Source organism: Podarcis vaucheri, assembly GCF_965113315.1.
Source record: "Podarcis vaucheri genome assembly, chromosome: 1".
Taxonomy (NCBI): Eukaryota; Metazoa; Chordata; class Lepidosauria; order Squamata; family Lacertidae; genus Podarcis; species Podarcis vaucheri.
This window is the reverse complement of record NC_138759.1, coordinates 94,469,741-94,485,910: the sequence shown is the minus strand read 5'-3', so window position 1 is coordinate 94,485,910 and position 16,170 is coordinate 94,469,741. Positions and strand designations below refer to the sequence as shown.

Here is a 16,170-nt window from a genome sequence, read left to right as displayed (position 1 = left end):
ATCGCACGGATACTGCCATGAACATTCATAGCAGGATTGGGAAGCTATAGTTTCTAAGGTTCCTCGCAACCCTGGATTCAGTCACCAGGAAAGCCTGCTGGATCAGGCAAATGGCCCATCTGGTTCGGCATCCTCTTCTCACAGGGGCCAACCTGTGAGAACCTGCCTATGGGAAAACTGCACACAGGACCCAAGCACAATAACATGCTCCCCCTCCTGGGGTTTCCAGCAACTGGTATTCAGAAGCATACTGCATCCCACCATGGAGGCAGATCATAGCCACCATGGCTCGCAGTCACTGGTAGACTTGTTTTCCATGAATTTCCCTAATCCTCTTTGAAAGCCATCTGAGTTAGTGGCCACCACTGCCTCCTGTGGCAACGAGGTCCGTGGTTTAACTATGTGTTGCATAAATAGCTACTTTCTTCTGTCTGCCCTGAATATTCCAACATTCAGCTTCATTGGATGTCCATGAGTTCTGATGTTTGTTCTCAGAGGCAGAGACAAAAAACCCTCTCTCTATCCACTTTCTCTATGCCAGGCATAATTTTACAAACTTTTATCATGCAGCACCTCTTACTTACCTTTTCTCAAAAGTAAAAAAAAATATCCCAAATGCTGCAACCTTGCTTCATGGAGGAGTTACTCCGACCCCTTGATCATTTTGGTTGCCGTTTTCAGAACCTTTTCTAACTCTATCACTGTCCATTTATTCCTGCTCTATGCTCCCTGCAGCTTAACCAATTCCTGATCCACAAGAGGTCCCCTCATCTTATTCCATGACATCTAAGCTTACTCAAGAGTCTAGGTACACTATGTGAACCAGATCATCTCTCAATATATTGGTGAACAATAAACAAAAAAAAAAAAAATGCAGACTCACATGGTGCGTAGAACATCACTAAAACAGAAGGATGCTCCTTGGTGAACTTGTCAAAGTCATCATCTGTTAGGTGATAAACAGCATTATCTTCTTCTGACCAGGGAGTCTCTGGGGCCTGTGGCTTAGGTGGCTGAGGACTAGAAACAAACAGGTAAAATTTAGAAGATGCTACAAGGAGAAAAATAGCAGCTGCCTTCGCGAACTGGATCTTAAGAAATTAAAATTATTCTGTATGTGCTAACTTGATGAAGAGGTTACCTATGCTAAGAGGGTAGCTACTCCCTATGCCCACCCACCCCAATGGCAGAACAGTTTGCGGGGGTGGGTGAGAGGAAAGGGGAGATTGTTATGCCTGGTCACCCAAAATGCTTGCACTGATGGAACAACAGCAACAGTGGAATGCTGAATTCCTCCCATCATTTCCCCACCCTTGCTGCTATGATCTTAAATTTATGATGAGTTGTAACAAAAGGAACAAATACTGAAGGCTTTGCATAACCCAATTAAGGTTAAAGATAATGAAATAAAATTAAGGTACAGGACAACACTGTTTGCTTTGTCAATATAAAATAATAATAATGGGTCTTTGAATATTAAATACCATTGAAGAGTTTTATCCTACCAGTGTAGTGCCACCAAAATTAAAGACATCAAATGGAGTACCCTCCAGCTTACACTCAAACTACGGTACTTATTTTGCCCCCAAGTTCTAGAACTCTGATGAGTCACAAAGATGCCTCTCCCTTTAAACACTTGAAAAAAATGTGTTTGTTTACTCAGTATTGTTTACCTTCTGTCTCTTACAGTAAAATACTAAGCACATGGAGTACCTACTACTCAATGTGGCTAGTGGACTTCACGTTATTATCAGAGCTGCTGCTGATTTCTAGGTTGGATTTCCAAAACTTTCCTGGCAATTCAATTTCATGTTTTCAGTCAGAACCGCAGCATTGTTTCCTGCTTGGCAGGGGGTTGGACTCGATGGCCCTTGTGGTCTCTTCCAACTCTATGATTCTATGATTCTATGATTCTATGATCCTCGGCAATTTTAGGATTCCAATTGTGCACAAGTGGTTCGGGCCGTTTACAATAAAATTGTTCAAAGAGTATTAGTTCCTTCAAATCACTAGAAGTACTTTAAGAAGGCAGGGACTGCCCCCTCTCGCAAGGAGTCATTAATTCTTCTGATTACGCTATATAAAGATCTTGTTATACAAAACAAATAAAATGAGGTAAAGCAGCCTTGGAGCTGCCTTTTCTCCTTTCCCTTTATATCTGTCCCCAAGGAAGGGTGCTTTTTGGAGACAGAAAAAATGCAGCTGGACTTGAAAAGTATGCAGGAGGACAACAGAAACCTGTGGTGTTTGGCCACTTCCCACCCCCTGCCAATCCCAATTGTATTTTGAATTCAGGAATTTCATATCTTCAGCTTTCTTGCAAAAGGGAAATCAGTTATCAGTCTGCCTTTTGCACCTTCAGAGCACAATCATCACAAATTCTTGGTTTTTCACGCCACTCACATGCAGTAATAAGGCAGGTGCCCCAATGAAATAAACAGAGATTCTGTGTTCACAAGTCCTTTGAGAATCAGGGCTGATAAAAGTGTTATTAAAAAAAAGAACCACCCCTCTCCCCCCCCCACTATCAGCCTCTAACAGGAGGCTGAATTAATTGGAAATGTTATTTGTTCCTGTTGTTCTTTTTAATTAGGTTTATTATTTCCCATATAGTGCCTACATATGTTGCCCCATTATTCAATTACACTTTCCAGGCCTTCTTGAGTCACTGCCACAGAGCACTGGACTACCCCATATTACAGACTCCTTTGAGTAATTCATTACTATGCCTATGTGCGGGTCTTACACTGTATACAAATTATAACTGCAACCTCAATTATGGACAGCTTCCAACTAAAGCACGGCTTCTGAATAAGAATTCCTCTCCCCACCCCACCCCCCGAAGCATATTGATTTCTTTTAGGGGAGGGAAGAAAAGCGGCTGCATCACTTTGCCTTCTGGGAAATTATTAAGTGTGCATTGGAAATTAATTGAGGACAAACAGCTGTCTTTAGCTCTGGACGACTGAAATATCAGCCAAAGCCCAGAGTGGCTTGTTAGCAGAGATTATCACTGGGAAGAGTCCACAGCTGTTCTGCTTTGCCTTCAGTAGCTGTTGCAGCACTGATATAAAAGCACTGCATATTGCAGGGATTATCAGACTATAATGTAGGCAGATTGGAGGGAAGAAAAGGGGAGGGGGGCTCCAGACACTGTTTCCCATGTGGTAGCCAAGAGATAAGGGCCTCCACGCAGAGCCAAAAGGCAAAGAGAAAAGGTACAGGTGATGAAGGCACACATCATTGCTAAGGGGCGGTGAGAGAAATGCTATCTCTCTTCCGCTCGCGGGTGCTGCTTTCTTAACAGACCAAGAGCGACACTAATTCTAAGGGCAAAATTTCCTTCCTTGATCCACACAGTAGGTACTCAATGTGCTGAGTATTCCACTGTAAGAGACAGCAGCCCGAATGCCATACAATGTCACTGAACCATGACGCCTCCAGCTCTGTTAAATACCTGCCTCATCCCATCTACAAAGCTCTTTAGCCAAACAATTGGTTAATGGACACATACCCCCCGCCCTGCGCTCCCAGTATCCTAGGACGTGCAGTCTCCACAGGTACAATAATCACTGTTTCCACTGACAATTTAGCAACCTATTTACATGGATTCAACAGCTACATACGTTTGTTCCTTCGTGGCTATACCTAGAAGTGCACAAGGCAAGACTGCAAACACCTAGGGATGTCCATGTACATTTTCGCAAAATGAGAGGTGGAAAAGCAAAAGATGAGAGCATGATTAAATTAGGAAAGATTCCATAACTATCCACCCAATGATTTGTGAGGGATCAAAAGATTGTGATGCTGCCGAAACATTACAACATAACAGTTAAGAACATGAGCTATGAACTAGATGTGTCCATACAAACAGGAACTCTTGGAGTTGCCTAAGTCAACTTCACTGTCTTCTCACTCTCACCTCTACTCTCCAGTCTCTAGTTTGGGAATAGCAACAACAGCCTCTACTGCAGGACATTATTAGGATAAGCAAAAGGATGCATATGAAGAGCTCTGAGTACTTTATATAAATTCTTTTTCAAAGTAGTAGCATTACCATTGTCCAACACCCCCATCCCTACCCCACCACAGCAGATCTGCCTACACAGTCCAGATCACAATAAACTATTCTCCATGAGCCTGCAGAGAAAACAGTCCCAAAGAAAGACAGACAGGAAACCAAATATGTAGACGTGTCAAGCCACAGGGGCAGCCAGCGCAGGCAGTACACAAAACCCATCGATGGACTTCAGTGGCTCATACCTTGTGGAGCAAAGCACACAATGAAATTAATAATAATAATAATAATAATAATAATAATAATAATAACAACAACAACAACAACAATAATTTATTATTTATACCCCGCCCATCTGGCTGGGCTTCCCCAGCCACTCTGGGCGGCTTCCAAGAAATATCAAATACTGTAATAATCTCAAACATTAAAAGCCTCCCTAAACAGGGCTGCCTTCAGATATCTTCTAAAAGCCTGGTAGTTGTTGTTCTCTTTGACATCTGGTGGGAGGGTGTTCCACAGGGAGGGCACCACTACTGAGAAGGCCCTCTGCCTGGTTCCCTGTAACTTGGGTTCTCGCACTAAGGGAACCGCAAGAAGGCCCTCGGTGCTGGACCTCAGTGTCCGGGCAGAACGATGGGGGTGGAGACGCTCCTTCAGGTATACTGGACCGAGGCTGTTTAGGGCTTTAAAGGCCAGCACCAACACTTTGAATTGTGCTCGGAAACGTACTGGGAGCCAATGTAGGTCTTTCAAGACCGGTGTTATATGGTCTCGGTGGCCACTCCCAGTCACCAGTCTAGCTGCCGCATTCTGGATTAGTTGTAGTTTCCGAGTCACCTTCAAAGGTAGCCCCATGTAGAGCGCATTGCAGTAGTCCAAACGGGAGATAACCAGAGCATGCACCACTCTTGTGAGGCAGTCCGCAGGCAGATAGGGTCTCAGCCTACGTACCAGGTGAGCTGGTAAACAGCTGCCCTGGACACAGATTTGACCTATGCCTCCATGGACAGCTGTGAGTCCAAAATGACTCCCAGGCTGCGCACCTGGTCCTTCAGGGGCACATTTACCCTATTCAGGACCAGGGAATCCTCCACACCTGCCTGCCTCCTGTCCCCCCAAAACAGTACTTCTGTCTTGTCAGGATTCAACCTCAATCTGTTAGCCGCCATCCATCCTCCAACCGCCTCCAGACACTCACACAGGACCTTCACCGCCTTCACTGGTTATGATTTAAAAGAGAGATAGAGCTGGGTATCATCCGCATACTGATGAACAAACAGCCCAAACCCCCTGATGATCTCTCCCAGCGGCTGCATGTAGATGTTAAAAAGCATGGGGGAGAGGACAGAACCCTGAGGCACCCCCACAAGTGAGAGCCCAGGGGTCTGAGCACTCATCCCCCCCCACCACTTTCTGAACACGGCCCAGGAGGAAGGAGCAGAACCACTGTATGACAGTGCCCCCAGCTCCCAGCCCCTCAAGACGGTCCAGAAGGATGTTATGGTTGATGGTATCAAACGCCGCTGAGAGATCCAGCAGAACTAGGAAACAGCTCTCATCTTTGTCCCTAGCCCGCCGGAGATCATCAACCAGTGCAACCAAGGCAGTTTCAGTCCCATGAAAGACAACACACAGCATTGTAATAAAGAAAGATGCTTTATACAGAGTCGGAGCATTGGGTACATGTAGCTCGGTATTGTTGACATGGACTGCCAATGGCACTCCATGGTTTCAGACATTCTCTCCTGGGGATTGAACCTGAGAACTTCAGCATGCAAACCAGATAATCTAGCACTAAGCTATGGCTCTTCCTCAAAGGCTGCCATGAAATGGTGTGAACAAGCCCATAGGTTCTTGCATGCTTTCTGTAACTTATGCTTTATTTTCAGTCCAACACCAAATTATAGTTTTCCTCCGATAAATATCAAACAGCTTCACTAACGATGCTCAAGACCTTGCCCCAAGGTCCCAGTGTCAATCAATTCTGCTTAGGTCAGATATTTCTATCTCAATCAAGCATCAAACTTGCCAAACCTATAAATATATGCCAGTGTTTGCTGCATTTTGTTTCATAATAAAAAACTAAAATATCCAGCTATGCTGAACACAACATTAGATACTAAAAGCAAGAACTCTAGTGTCATCCTATGAATCCTGTCTTGCCTCTCAATTTGGATCATCATTCCTACACACCACTGAGTCTGTCTCCTTTCCCTGGTAAAAGATACTGGAACAAAAGATTCACAATCTCTCAGTCAGAGCCATTTCAAATTGTCTGATAACGGAGGTGTTCACAACAAGGGAATGAAAATTTTAAAGTCTGAGGTTTTAAAAACGAAGGTTTTGACACAGATCAATGGCATCCTTCCGATGTCCAGAAAAGATAATAGAATTGCAACTGGGAAGATACTGCAAGTATGAAATAGAAAGCATGGAAACTGAAGCAAACAACCCAGGTTCATCTTTAATAGTTCAGTGTGATGCTTTTATTTGCCTTTGGAGTAGTGATGAAGATGCTGCTATTTGCAAGGTGTGATACTGTTTATTCAAAATACAGTTCTCAAAGATGTAGGAGATACACTTCAGACACTTACTCTTTCAGCCATTCAATGATGTCCTTTGCTGTAGCACCATAGTTCTCAAAGTTGAACAGGAATTTTCCCTTTCTATAAATGCAACAAAACAAGGTTTGAAATACAGGAAAACCAACAAAATATATGATTGGTGTTGCCATTATCTATATGTAGAATAAGCAGAGACTTACTCAAAGTAGCAAATGGTTGGGTATCCCCGGACATTGTATTCTTCTTTTATTTTTTCAAATTCGGCTGAGTAGACATTCATCCCTGCAAGTACCTGTAATGTCAGAACCAGAAGAGTCTTACACCAGAAGCAGAAGGACCTTTCGAAGCTGTATTTTATTGCAGTACCGATTATATTTTATAGGAATCTCTGCTTGCTAATAAAGCCACAGAAAAGTTTAACACATAAAAGCCAATAAAACCATGGTGGCGGTTCTCACCACCATGGGCTCATCAGGGCAAGAATTGATAGGTCTTTTTTTAAAAAAACCCAAAATGCTCTGCCATGTGTGATGGGGCTTACCATTCTCCGTTACAGTAGAGAATGAATTGTGTGCTCATATAGGATTTGAAGGCAAGAAAAGTTGGGAATTCTTTTTGATTCAAGCCATAAATCATTTACATAGATTATACAGTAGGGATTGAGAACCTGCAGCCCTCTAGATATTGCTGGACTACAACTCCCATCACTCAACTATTGGCCATCCTGTATGGGGCTGGTATCACAGATTTTTTTATTTCTGCTATGGCAGTTAACATGGAGCTTCCTCCTCATTCAGAAGCTTGGGAATAGAGAAGGGGGAAACAGTTTGCAGTGGGGGGTGGGGTGGGGAAGCATAGACATACATGGCTCATTGATGCCTAGAATCAGAGGCTCAGGGATAATTTTTAAGTGATCTGAAATGCACTGGCTAGTTCGAGAGCCCTTGTCTTTCAGCAGCTCACCTCTCTTCCACGTGTACTATAAGTGTCCATTAACAAAGATGCTCTCTTTTTCTCTCATAAGAGACAGTGTGAACATCTCACAGATGACCTCAAGAGAAAATACTTATTTCAAAAGCCTATTATATATTAGCCTGTTAATGGATTCCTTTTTATTATTAATCAGGAACACCAAAGGAAACCCCATGTGAAGTTCACTGTGCCATTAACATGGAAAAATAGAAGGGGAAATGGGCCCTGCTTAGGAAACACTGATGGTCTTTTCACATATTATGCAGGGGGGGGGGACTTTTTTGTTACTTGAGTGTCCTTTTCCAGATCTTTTATTTGTACCTGTATGATGCATGTATTTGCAATTACGAATTTGTAATGTTCAGACCACATTTTTCTTGATGTACACACAAAAAAGTAACACTTGTAAAGATCCTCAGAATCAGAGTGGTTTAGTGGGCAGAGTATTGGGCTTGGACCGAGGAAGTCAGGAGTCAAACCTCTGTTCAGCTATGAAGCAATCTGGGTGGCAATAAATTGCTACCTCTCAGCTTAAGATACCCCAGGGGACTGCTGCAAAGAGTCAAGTGTGGTGTAGCAGTTCAAGTATCGACCTAAGACTGAGGAAACCAAAATTCAACAATAACTCCACGCAGTCATGAAACTTACTGGGTGATCTTGGGCCAGCTACTATCGCTCATCCTAACCCACCTCCATGCATATAAAATTTGATCACCCAAGAAGAAGTTCACCATTACAAACACTCCAGCCAGGGGAATGAGCAGACCTTCTTGAGCTTGCTCATTTTTCATACCTGCTTGGAAACACTACTGCTAGAATATACTTTGGAGCCTTGCCTACAGCCACAGCTCTTTAATTTATCTTCACAGCTGCAGGCCTGGTGCCAGGCTCATCTTTTACTGAAAAGGGAGCAGACTTTTGCCCTGAAGGATGAGGAATACTAGAAAAAGGCATTTGGATACAGAGCTTGTGACTTGCCATCCTCTGCTCAGAACAATAAACTACCGACTCTGCTCCTCCAAAGCCCCAAGCACTTTTAAAATGAAACTACTCAGAGGATTGGACTGCCTCTCTCTGGGTCTAAGATTTAGATGCAAGTCATCTTGTAGCTATATTCCTCAATGGCCAGTTGCTGAAGATACAACTGGAAGATTAACTCTTGATTAATAACACTGAAGGCTTAAATCCCTTTAGCAGCACAGTGTTAATCTAACTGCACCCACTTCCCCCTCCCCATCCAAAAGCAGGATTTTTCGTTCACATAAAATGCTGCTCAGACCAAATGTGCTTGGAGGTAGTGTGAAATAAATCTTAAAGCAGGCCGTTCCCTTCAGAAGGTCAGCTGTTGCTCAGAAAGCATTAGGGCTTTTTATATATATACATAAATAACAAAAGCAAACCTACACACAGTGTCTTGGTCTTTCCCCAACCCTTATCCACCATTCTGAGACATCAACACCTACTTTGAAGAACATCAAATGGATTAACAGGGGAAACCCTTACATCAGCAACCTCTGCATTACAGATTCATGAGGTTGCTTTTACCAACTAAGCAATTCCCTGCTTCTACTCAAGAGCTTTCAGTCTTGTGTTGTGTATATAATTCCTATCTGGAGAAGAGTGGTAAGAAAGAGGAGGCAGCCCCTCTCTGCCCCCCACCCCAGTTTTATGGCTCATGCAAAAAGGGGCAAGATTGCAGGGCAAAGTCTTGAGATTTTGTTCATTTTACAACATAGAGCTGGCAAGGCATCAACTTGCCTAGGTGGGGGGGGAGGAGAGAGGATAACCCTTCCCCCATGAAATCTACAGTAAACACAGTCTAAAAAGCCTCACCGCTTGTATTCATCCCCCAGTCTCCTATCATCATGTGGGGAAAGGAGCTCTCCCCAGCCTCCATCAAGAATATGGACTATAGATATGATGATGCAGCTAGAGTGCCTATGGGCACTGCACCTCTCCCAATAGGTAAAGGTAAATGTACCCCTGACCGTTAGGTCCAGTTGCGGAAAACTCTGGTGTTGTGTGCTCATCTCACTTTACTGGCCGAGGGAGCTGGCACTTGTTCGCAGACAGCTTCTGGGTCATGTGGCCAGCATGACTAAGCCGCTTCTGGCGAACTAGAGCAGCGCATGGAAACGCTGTTTACCTTCCAGCCGGAGTGGTAACTATTTATCTACTTGCACTCTGACGTGCTTTCAAACTGCTAAGTGGGCAGGAGCTGGGACTGAACAACGGGAGCTCACCCCGTCACAGAGATTTGAACCGCTGACCTTCCAATCGGCAAGCCCTAGGCTCAGTGGGCGCCACCCGTGTCCCCATCTCTCCCAATATTTAGCTACAATTAACTGTCAGTGGCAAGCACCATGTGGACAGAGGGCATGAAAACAATATTAGGTACTGATCAATATTCATTACCCAACAGTACAACTACCAAAGTGAATACTGTCTCTTAGATTATGATTCTTTGAAGGTTTTTCATGACTATGTTTTGTATTGTCAGTTTCTTTGACTTCTTTGAAGGAAAAAATGGGATGCCATTTAAAAACTAAATATGGTAAGATCTGTTTGCATGTTGCAATAGTTGTACAGAAAGGACAGAAAACACCCACACACATGAAGCTGCACAGAAACAAAAACAAAACACCAGAACATTCATTAGTCTTGCAACTCCTCTCACTTACATACATGCCTTTAACTTCTGTGGATGCTTGCTGGAAAGATGGCATCATTCTTTTGCAAACACCACACCCTAATATATGAGAGAGAGAGAGAGAGAGAGAGAGAATATGACACCATTAAATGCATCTGCATGGACATCAAATCAAAAACACCCCTACATTTCCTGTCATTTCCACTGAGTTAGAGCTAGGGAATTTACAACTTAAAACACACTGAATTATTCTTGACTTGCCAAGGTCCAAATTTTAGGCATCTCCCATTGGCCCTATATTCTAAAGCCTTGTACACCTGAGGCGGACCCCAAAATGGTGCCCCTCTCCTCTCCAGGGAAGAAGAGGAAAAGTGGGGGAAGGTAGATTGACATTGGGATTTGCTGCCCCAGTGGATCCTGCCACCTGAGGCAGTAGCTTCACCTTGTCTTGTGGGTGGGCTGGCTCCAAGTATGTCTCTTTGATGGCTTGTTCTAACTGCAATTTGATTTTTGTTTTTATAAATGCCATACAGCCGTGCTGCATCATTTAAACCACAGCATTCTGATTGGTATCTCAAATGCTGTATCTTGTTCCCCACTTCACAATACTCTCCACATCATGTTGGAAGTGGTATACGCAAATCTCTTATATCAGCTCCAATTTCCTTCCAGTGAGAAAGCAAAAACTAGCCTTTGTAACTGAAATGTCTAGTGTTGCAGTGATGACAGTATTGGGGAAGATACAAACTGGACAAGTACGAATCTCTCCCCTACCCAATATAAAAAAGAGTTAAGTTATAGAATTCTTGGGGAGTAACAAGAGTACTTTCATCTCAAAGCAGATGCCCAGTACAGGTACGAGTATTCTCAAACTAGCTGAGGAAGAGGAGGAGAAGCTGGTTGGTTCAGTTTTGAAACTTGCAAGAATCCAGCTATATCAATTTTGTACACTGAAGAAGTAGTCTTTGGAGCTTGCCAAGCAACAACAAAACCAGGCCAGAGTCTCTATTAACCAAATATGTCCTAATTCTACCTAAGACCCATTGTGGCAAGAAGAATATAGGCCGTAAGGGGGCCTATGCTGGAATGATATAGTTAACTGAGCCTACACATGTCTAGTGATAGGGACAGAGTTCATAAAACTAGACTTACTGGAATCAAAGTAGAACTCAGAAATCTTCAAAAAGGACTCTGTAACCTAAGTTCAGTTAGGTGCTTAGAGTTAGAGATATATAAACCCTTATTTTCATAGCCATTATTTTGTATCAACCTTGTTTTATCTTGTTTTTAATTCACTATTGATCTGTTTGCAGTGGTTTAGTCATCTTGTTAAATCCATTTTGCTTTTTTAGGCTGAGTAACTGCTTTGCTTATTGTGCACGGGTTCAATTCCAACCTCAAGGCCTCCAAAGCAACCCAGGGTACGCTAATAGGCTCTACAGGCTTAATTTAGACGAGACAAGCCATAGGAATTTAACTGAAGCACCTTTCATCAAATTAAGCACACAGAGATAAAAAAAACAAGCAATGGCAATGTTGGCATGATTACTAAGAATAGTGGTAATTCAAAGGGCCACCTTCATTAGGACCCAGAAGCTTATGATGCCAGACTTTGAAGACTTGTCAGTAAAAGAGAGAATGCAGCCAAGTCATCATCTGGCTGTGGAATGCTAGAAACTACATGCATACAATGCTGAACAAATCAAAATCACCTTGCAAACTGGCACTTTCTTCTAATACTAAACAGACCACTGTGGGAGTAGGAAGCAAAAGTTCTTACACAAAGGATAGATACTGACTAAATTGAGTGTCTTCTTGGAACATAGAGCCTAGCAGCCTGCATCTGCTGCTCAGTATAGAAGGCAAGCCAGAAAATCAGCCTTCGCAGTCCGAATAGCCTAAAATAGGCCAATCCCACGCAATAAGTTTTTGTTAACATTATTGGCTTATTCTAGCACAAGTAAAGGAAGGTCCTCAGCCTTGACCTGTCCTAACTGTTGTCTGTAGGACATTCAAATCTTCCTGATCTTTTCATCACTGTCTTGTGACCTCTCCTTTCTATAAATCTTAAAACAAAACAAGGTTATTGGATACTGCTTGAATCCTAAGCAGTCCACTTCTCCCTCCCAGCACACTTTTATACACATACATATACTTAAAAGACATGTAACAAAATATAACAAAACATTACAAAAACACCAAATAACCCTATACCTTTGTCATTGCTAGCAGTCAACATTTACATTCTCATACATTTGCACAGCATTTCCTAATTGGCATGTTTTGTGGGCACACATCTTTCCAAAGGCCTTTGTGTTTGAGGTGCTCATCTCTGATTATCCTGATTGTTTATGTGCCTACTGAAACTATCCCATACCACATTAAAAAGTGTTATGATTTGTGTTACCTCATAAAGCCACGCTGAAACATGCTATTTTTCCATCTAATACTATATCCCATGTGATTTAATACCGTAACTCGTAGTAACACACCTGCATTTTTCGCCATTCCAAGTCTAGATGTTACTAATGGGATAATGATTAGACCCTTGGTCATTAGATTTTTATTTGGCCTGACAAACAAATGACATAAAGCTACTTATGGGTCTAGGTGGACACCTCTTCTTCTATGATGACAGTTCTTCATGGATGTGTTGTCAGAAAAGCTGCACTACTGGACACTGCAGCCATATGTGTAAATAACTCCAAAAAATCTTACACTCCCTTAATCACTCTGAAGAACTGGCTCCTGTGGTTTTAGATCCTCACTTCTTTTCTGGATGAGTTGCCTATAGATCTTAGTACTAACTGTTTCTTTATGTATTAGATCTAATCTCATGATTACAGAAGTCAGCCTCTCACTCTCTACATTTCTAACCTTTAAATACACTATGTTTCTCTTGTAACCATTTTCACTGAATTGCAGACCATTGTACAGGAAAGCCCTGAAAACAATTCTTTCTCAAAGAATTTCCTCACTTAATTTGTTCACAAACCTCTCCTGTTGCAACAGTGTGGTATCTAGAATCCACACTGGATTTTTGGGTGGCTTATCTTCAGCAATTCTCATTATTATGTTGCACTTTTCATCTGAAAGAAGAGGAGATCCTTCCTGAAAGCAGCCATCTTGGCTGGAAGCAGCTCAGCCCCCCCTTCCACCCCCCTTCAAGTACTTCTCCACAAACAAGATCAGGCAAATCAGAACCCAACAATATATAAATATATTTGTAAGAGGAGACCTTTGTAAGCATCTTTAGTTTACTAGACTTCAATTAGTGGTTTAATTTTTGTCTTGGGTATACCCAGAACACCAGCAGATCAAACTGTCTATGCTAAAAGTTATAAAATTGAATGAAAACTGGGGAGGGAGAGAAAAATTTTAAAAGCTGCTAAAATAGTAATTCGGCTCCTCCACAGCCATTTAGAAACAAGGAAAATATTGCTGCCTCAAATGTTTTCCTGCTTCAAAGGAAAGAAAACTGGAAGGAGGCAGAACAGCAGTGTGTCTAGGGGGGGATAGTTCAAACCGACTGAAGGGTCAGATGATGTACGTTGAAGAAAAATACTTTGTTGTTAAAAATAAAAAAGTTACTTGCTAGAGAGTAATAGTATGAAAGTGTTCTGATGCTATGGACTCTCCCTGAATGAATGATTTACAGGCCTAAAGCAGGCTTGAGAGCTTCAAACCGATATAAAACAGCAGGCGGTTGCATTACATCCTGCGAGCCAGAAAACAGCGGCCATTCAGAGATAACCCAAAAACTCTGCTGTGTTTGCAGAAGTTTAAAAGTAGGCTTGTTAAGAGTAAATCTGCATGGTTGAAAAACATGCCATCACATATAATTGTCTGGGAGCCATAGGCAACAGCGGCCTTAACAATAAAGGGAGCCAGCATTCTAGAGAACACTCACTCAAGGAACAAACTGGAGATTGTGAAACGTGAGTCTGAGCAAAAGCCACTGCACTGGAAGGGGTGAGCCATGTACTGCAACACCAATTCCATATGCAACAAGCATAGGATGGTTTCCTTTCTACAACTAATCTACTCTCTTTGGTGATCAGTGGCTAAAATTCAGTAGTATTCAGCCTTGAAAAGGTGAAAACAATACTAGCAGCTATTCTACATGTCATCTGAAAGAGCCATAAAACAGCAATAGACAGAGGGAGGATACATACATATCCTCATGAGGTTGAGTAGTAGTAGTAGTAATCCCTGGCCCATCTGATTGAGTTGCCCCAGCCTCTCTGTGCGTCTTCTAAAAGAATCAGCAGCCCCGCCCCACCTTGCTCCAACTGCCTGCGGAGATCATATGTTAGGGTGTTCAGAGCCGTCTCGGTCCCATGACCAGAGCAGAAGCCGGACTTGAATGGATCCAGAGCCTATATTTCATCCAGAAATCCACCAGATATACTCTTATTTAGCCATATTTACCATATCCTATACTTAATTGTTCCAACTTGCCCTTTTTAACAAAAAGTAATAGGCATGCACTGTTATAAGTAGGAAAAGCCTTTGAATATGGAATGATACAAATATTACTATGAGCCACTTTACACATCAGCTGTGTTTGCCAAGGAAACACCAGTGCTTCTCACAATCCATGTATAATGGACAAATTGAGATGTTTTTAGGTCTATACCAGTGGCTCTCAAACTTTTTTATCTGGGCCACTTTCAGAATTAAAATTTGCTCACACCACACCAAATTTTTTTTACTGATAATAAATTGGAAAACAAAAACAAAGCAACTCCTAGCAGTGTTTGATTTGTAACATAGAACTAGAGTTGCCATACATCTGGATTTCCTAGAGATTGCCAGGATTTCAAAGGCGGAAGTGGCATCCGGGGGGGATTTCCGGAAGGTGGCGGTTTGTCCTGGAATTTAGGCAAGCAAACCGAAAAATCGCTTTTTTTGTGTGTTGCAACAATTTTGGGGTCCTCCTAAGAAAAGATCCTGGTTTTTACTTTTTGAAATATGGCAACCCTAATAGAACACAACTACTTTATAACATGATAATGGGACAGCCATAAAGTATTAAACAATGCAGCTACGTAAGAACATGAATCATTCTCAAAATGAAATTGTATACAAGCTTATTTGATTGTTGTTGAATCTTCCCACCACACTAGACATCCTCTCCTGTCACACCAGTGTGGTGCACCACACCCTTTGAGGACCACTGGTCTATTGCATTCAATATAATGAAAAGATTCTATTTCTCATGTTCAATACAGTCTCTATCTCATTTAACAAGGTTTCAAATGACAAAAGCAATTATGTTCATATCTACCCACCCCACGACAATAGCCAGTAGTGGAAGAGAAATGTAGGTGCAAACTGAATAGCAATAGGCAAAACAACAAGCCACTAACATTTTGCCAGATGATAGATGGAAGTAAATCTTGCAGTAGATGAATAATGAACAAGTTCAAGATTGTACCTCAAAGGCATGTCTTTTTAGATGGGCAGTTTGGACATATTCACAGCTAATAAATTAAACCTCTAGATTCCAGTTCAGACCCTTAGGTTCTGAGTAGTAGATGGGAAGAGAAAAGTACTTGTGACATGCAAGTCTTTCTTAATAAAGATAATGAGTCCAGTTATCTGTGAGCTTGCAATGGCATGCGTTCATATCTAAAGCGATGGGTTGCATCTGACCTGCACATGAACTTCCTGTTGGGATCCAGGCCCTCAATGATTCAAATGGTGATCCATCTGATATTGACCTTAAGCTTCCCCTTTATTGGTTGATTACTTTGAGCCAGCAACATCTACCCAGGAATATTTAAACCCACCAGAAAAGGGAAACTGGAGAGGCAGAAGGGAAACTCCCTATTAATCTCTCTGAGGAAGGTGAATAACTAGACTGTAGATCTTGGACTGGCAGCTTAGATATCTCTGTTAAGAATCTGTATCAACCCAACCACCACCCAAAGCTGTCCATTCCCTTAGAGGGTTCAGTGCAA

General features: G+C 42.3%; 1 protein-coding gene across 3 annotated transcripts in view; it reads right to left on the bottom strand.

The window, feature by feature from the left end:
- Nucleotides 1-16,170, bottom strand: part of PDIA5 (protein disulfide isomerase family A member 5) — a 149,135-nt gene that overhangs the window by 65,852 nt on the left and 67,113 nt on the right. For all 3 annotated transcript variants that reach the window (XM_082235531.1, XM_082235530.1, XM_082235532.1), the window contains exons 8-11: nucleotides 10,236-10,303; nucleotides 6,783-6,874; nucleotides 6,613-6,684; nucleotides 884-1,020 (exon numbers count right to left, since the gene is read on the bottom strand). In XM_082235531.1, the coding sequence (XP_082091657.1) occupies nucleotides 884-1,020; nucleotides 6,613-6,684; nucleotides 6,783-6,874; nucleotides 10,236-10,303 (369 nt within the window). The remainder of the gene's footprint in view (nucleotides 1-883; nucleotides 1,021-6,612; nucleotides 6,685-6,782; nucleotides 6,875-10,235; nucleotides 10,304-16,170) is intronic.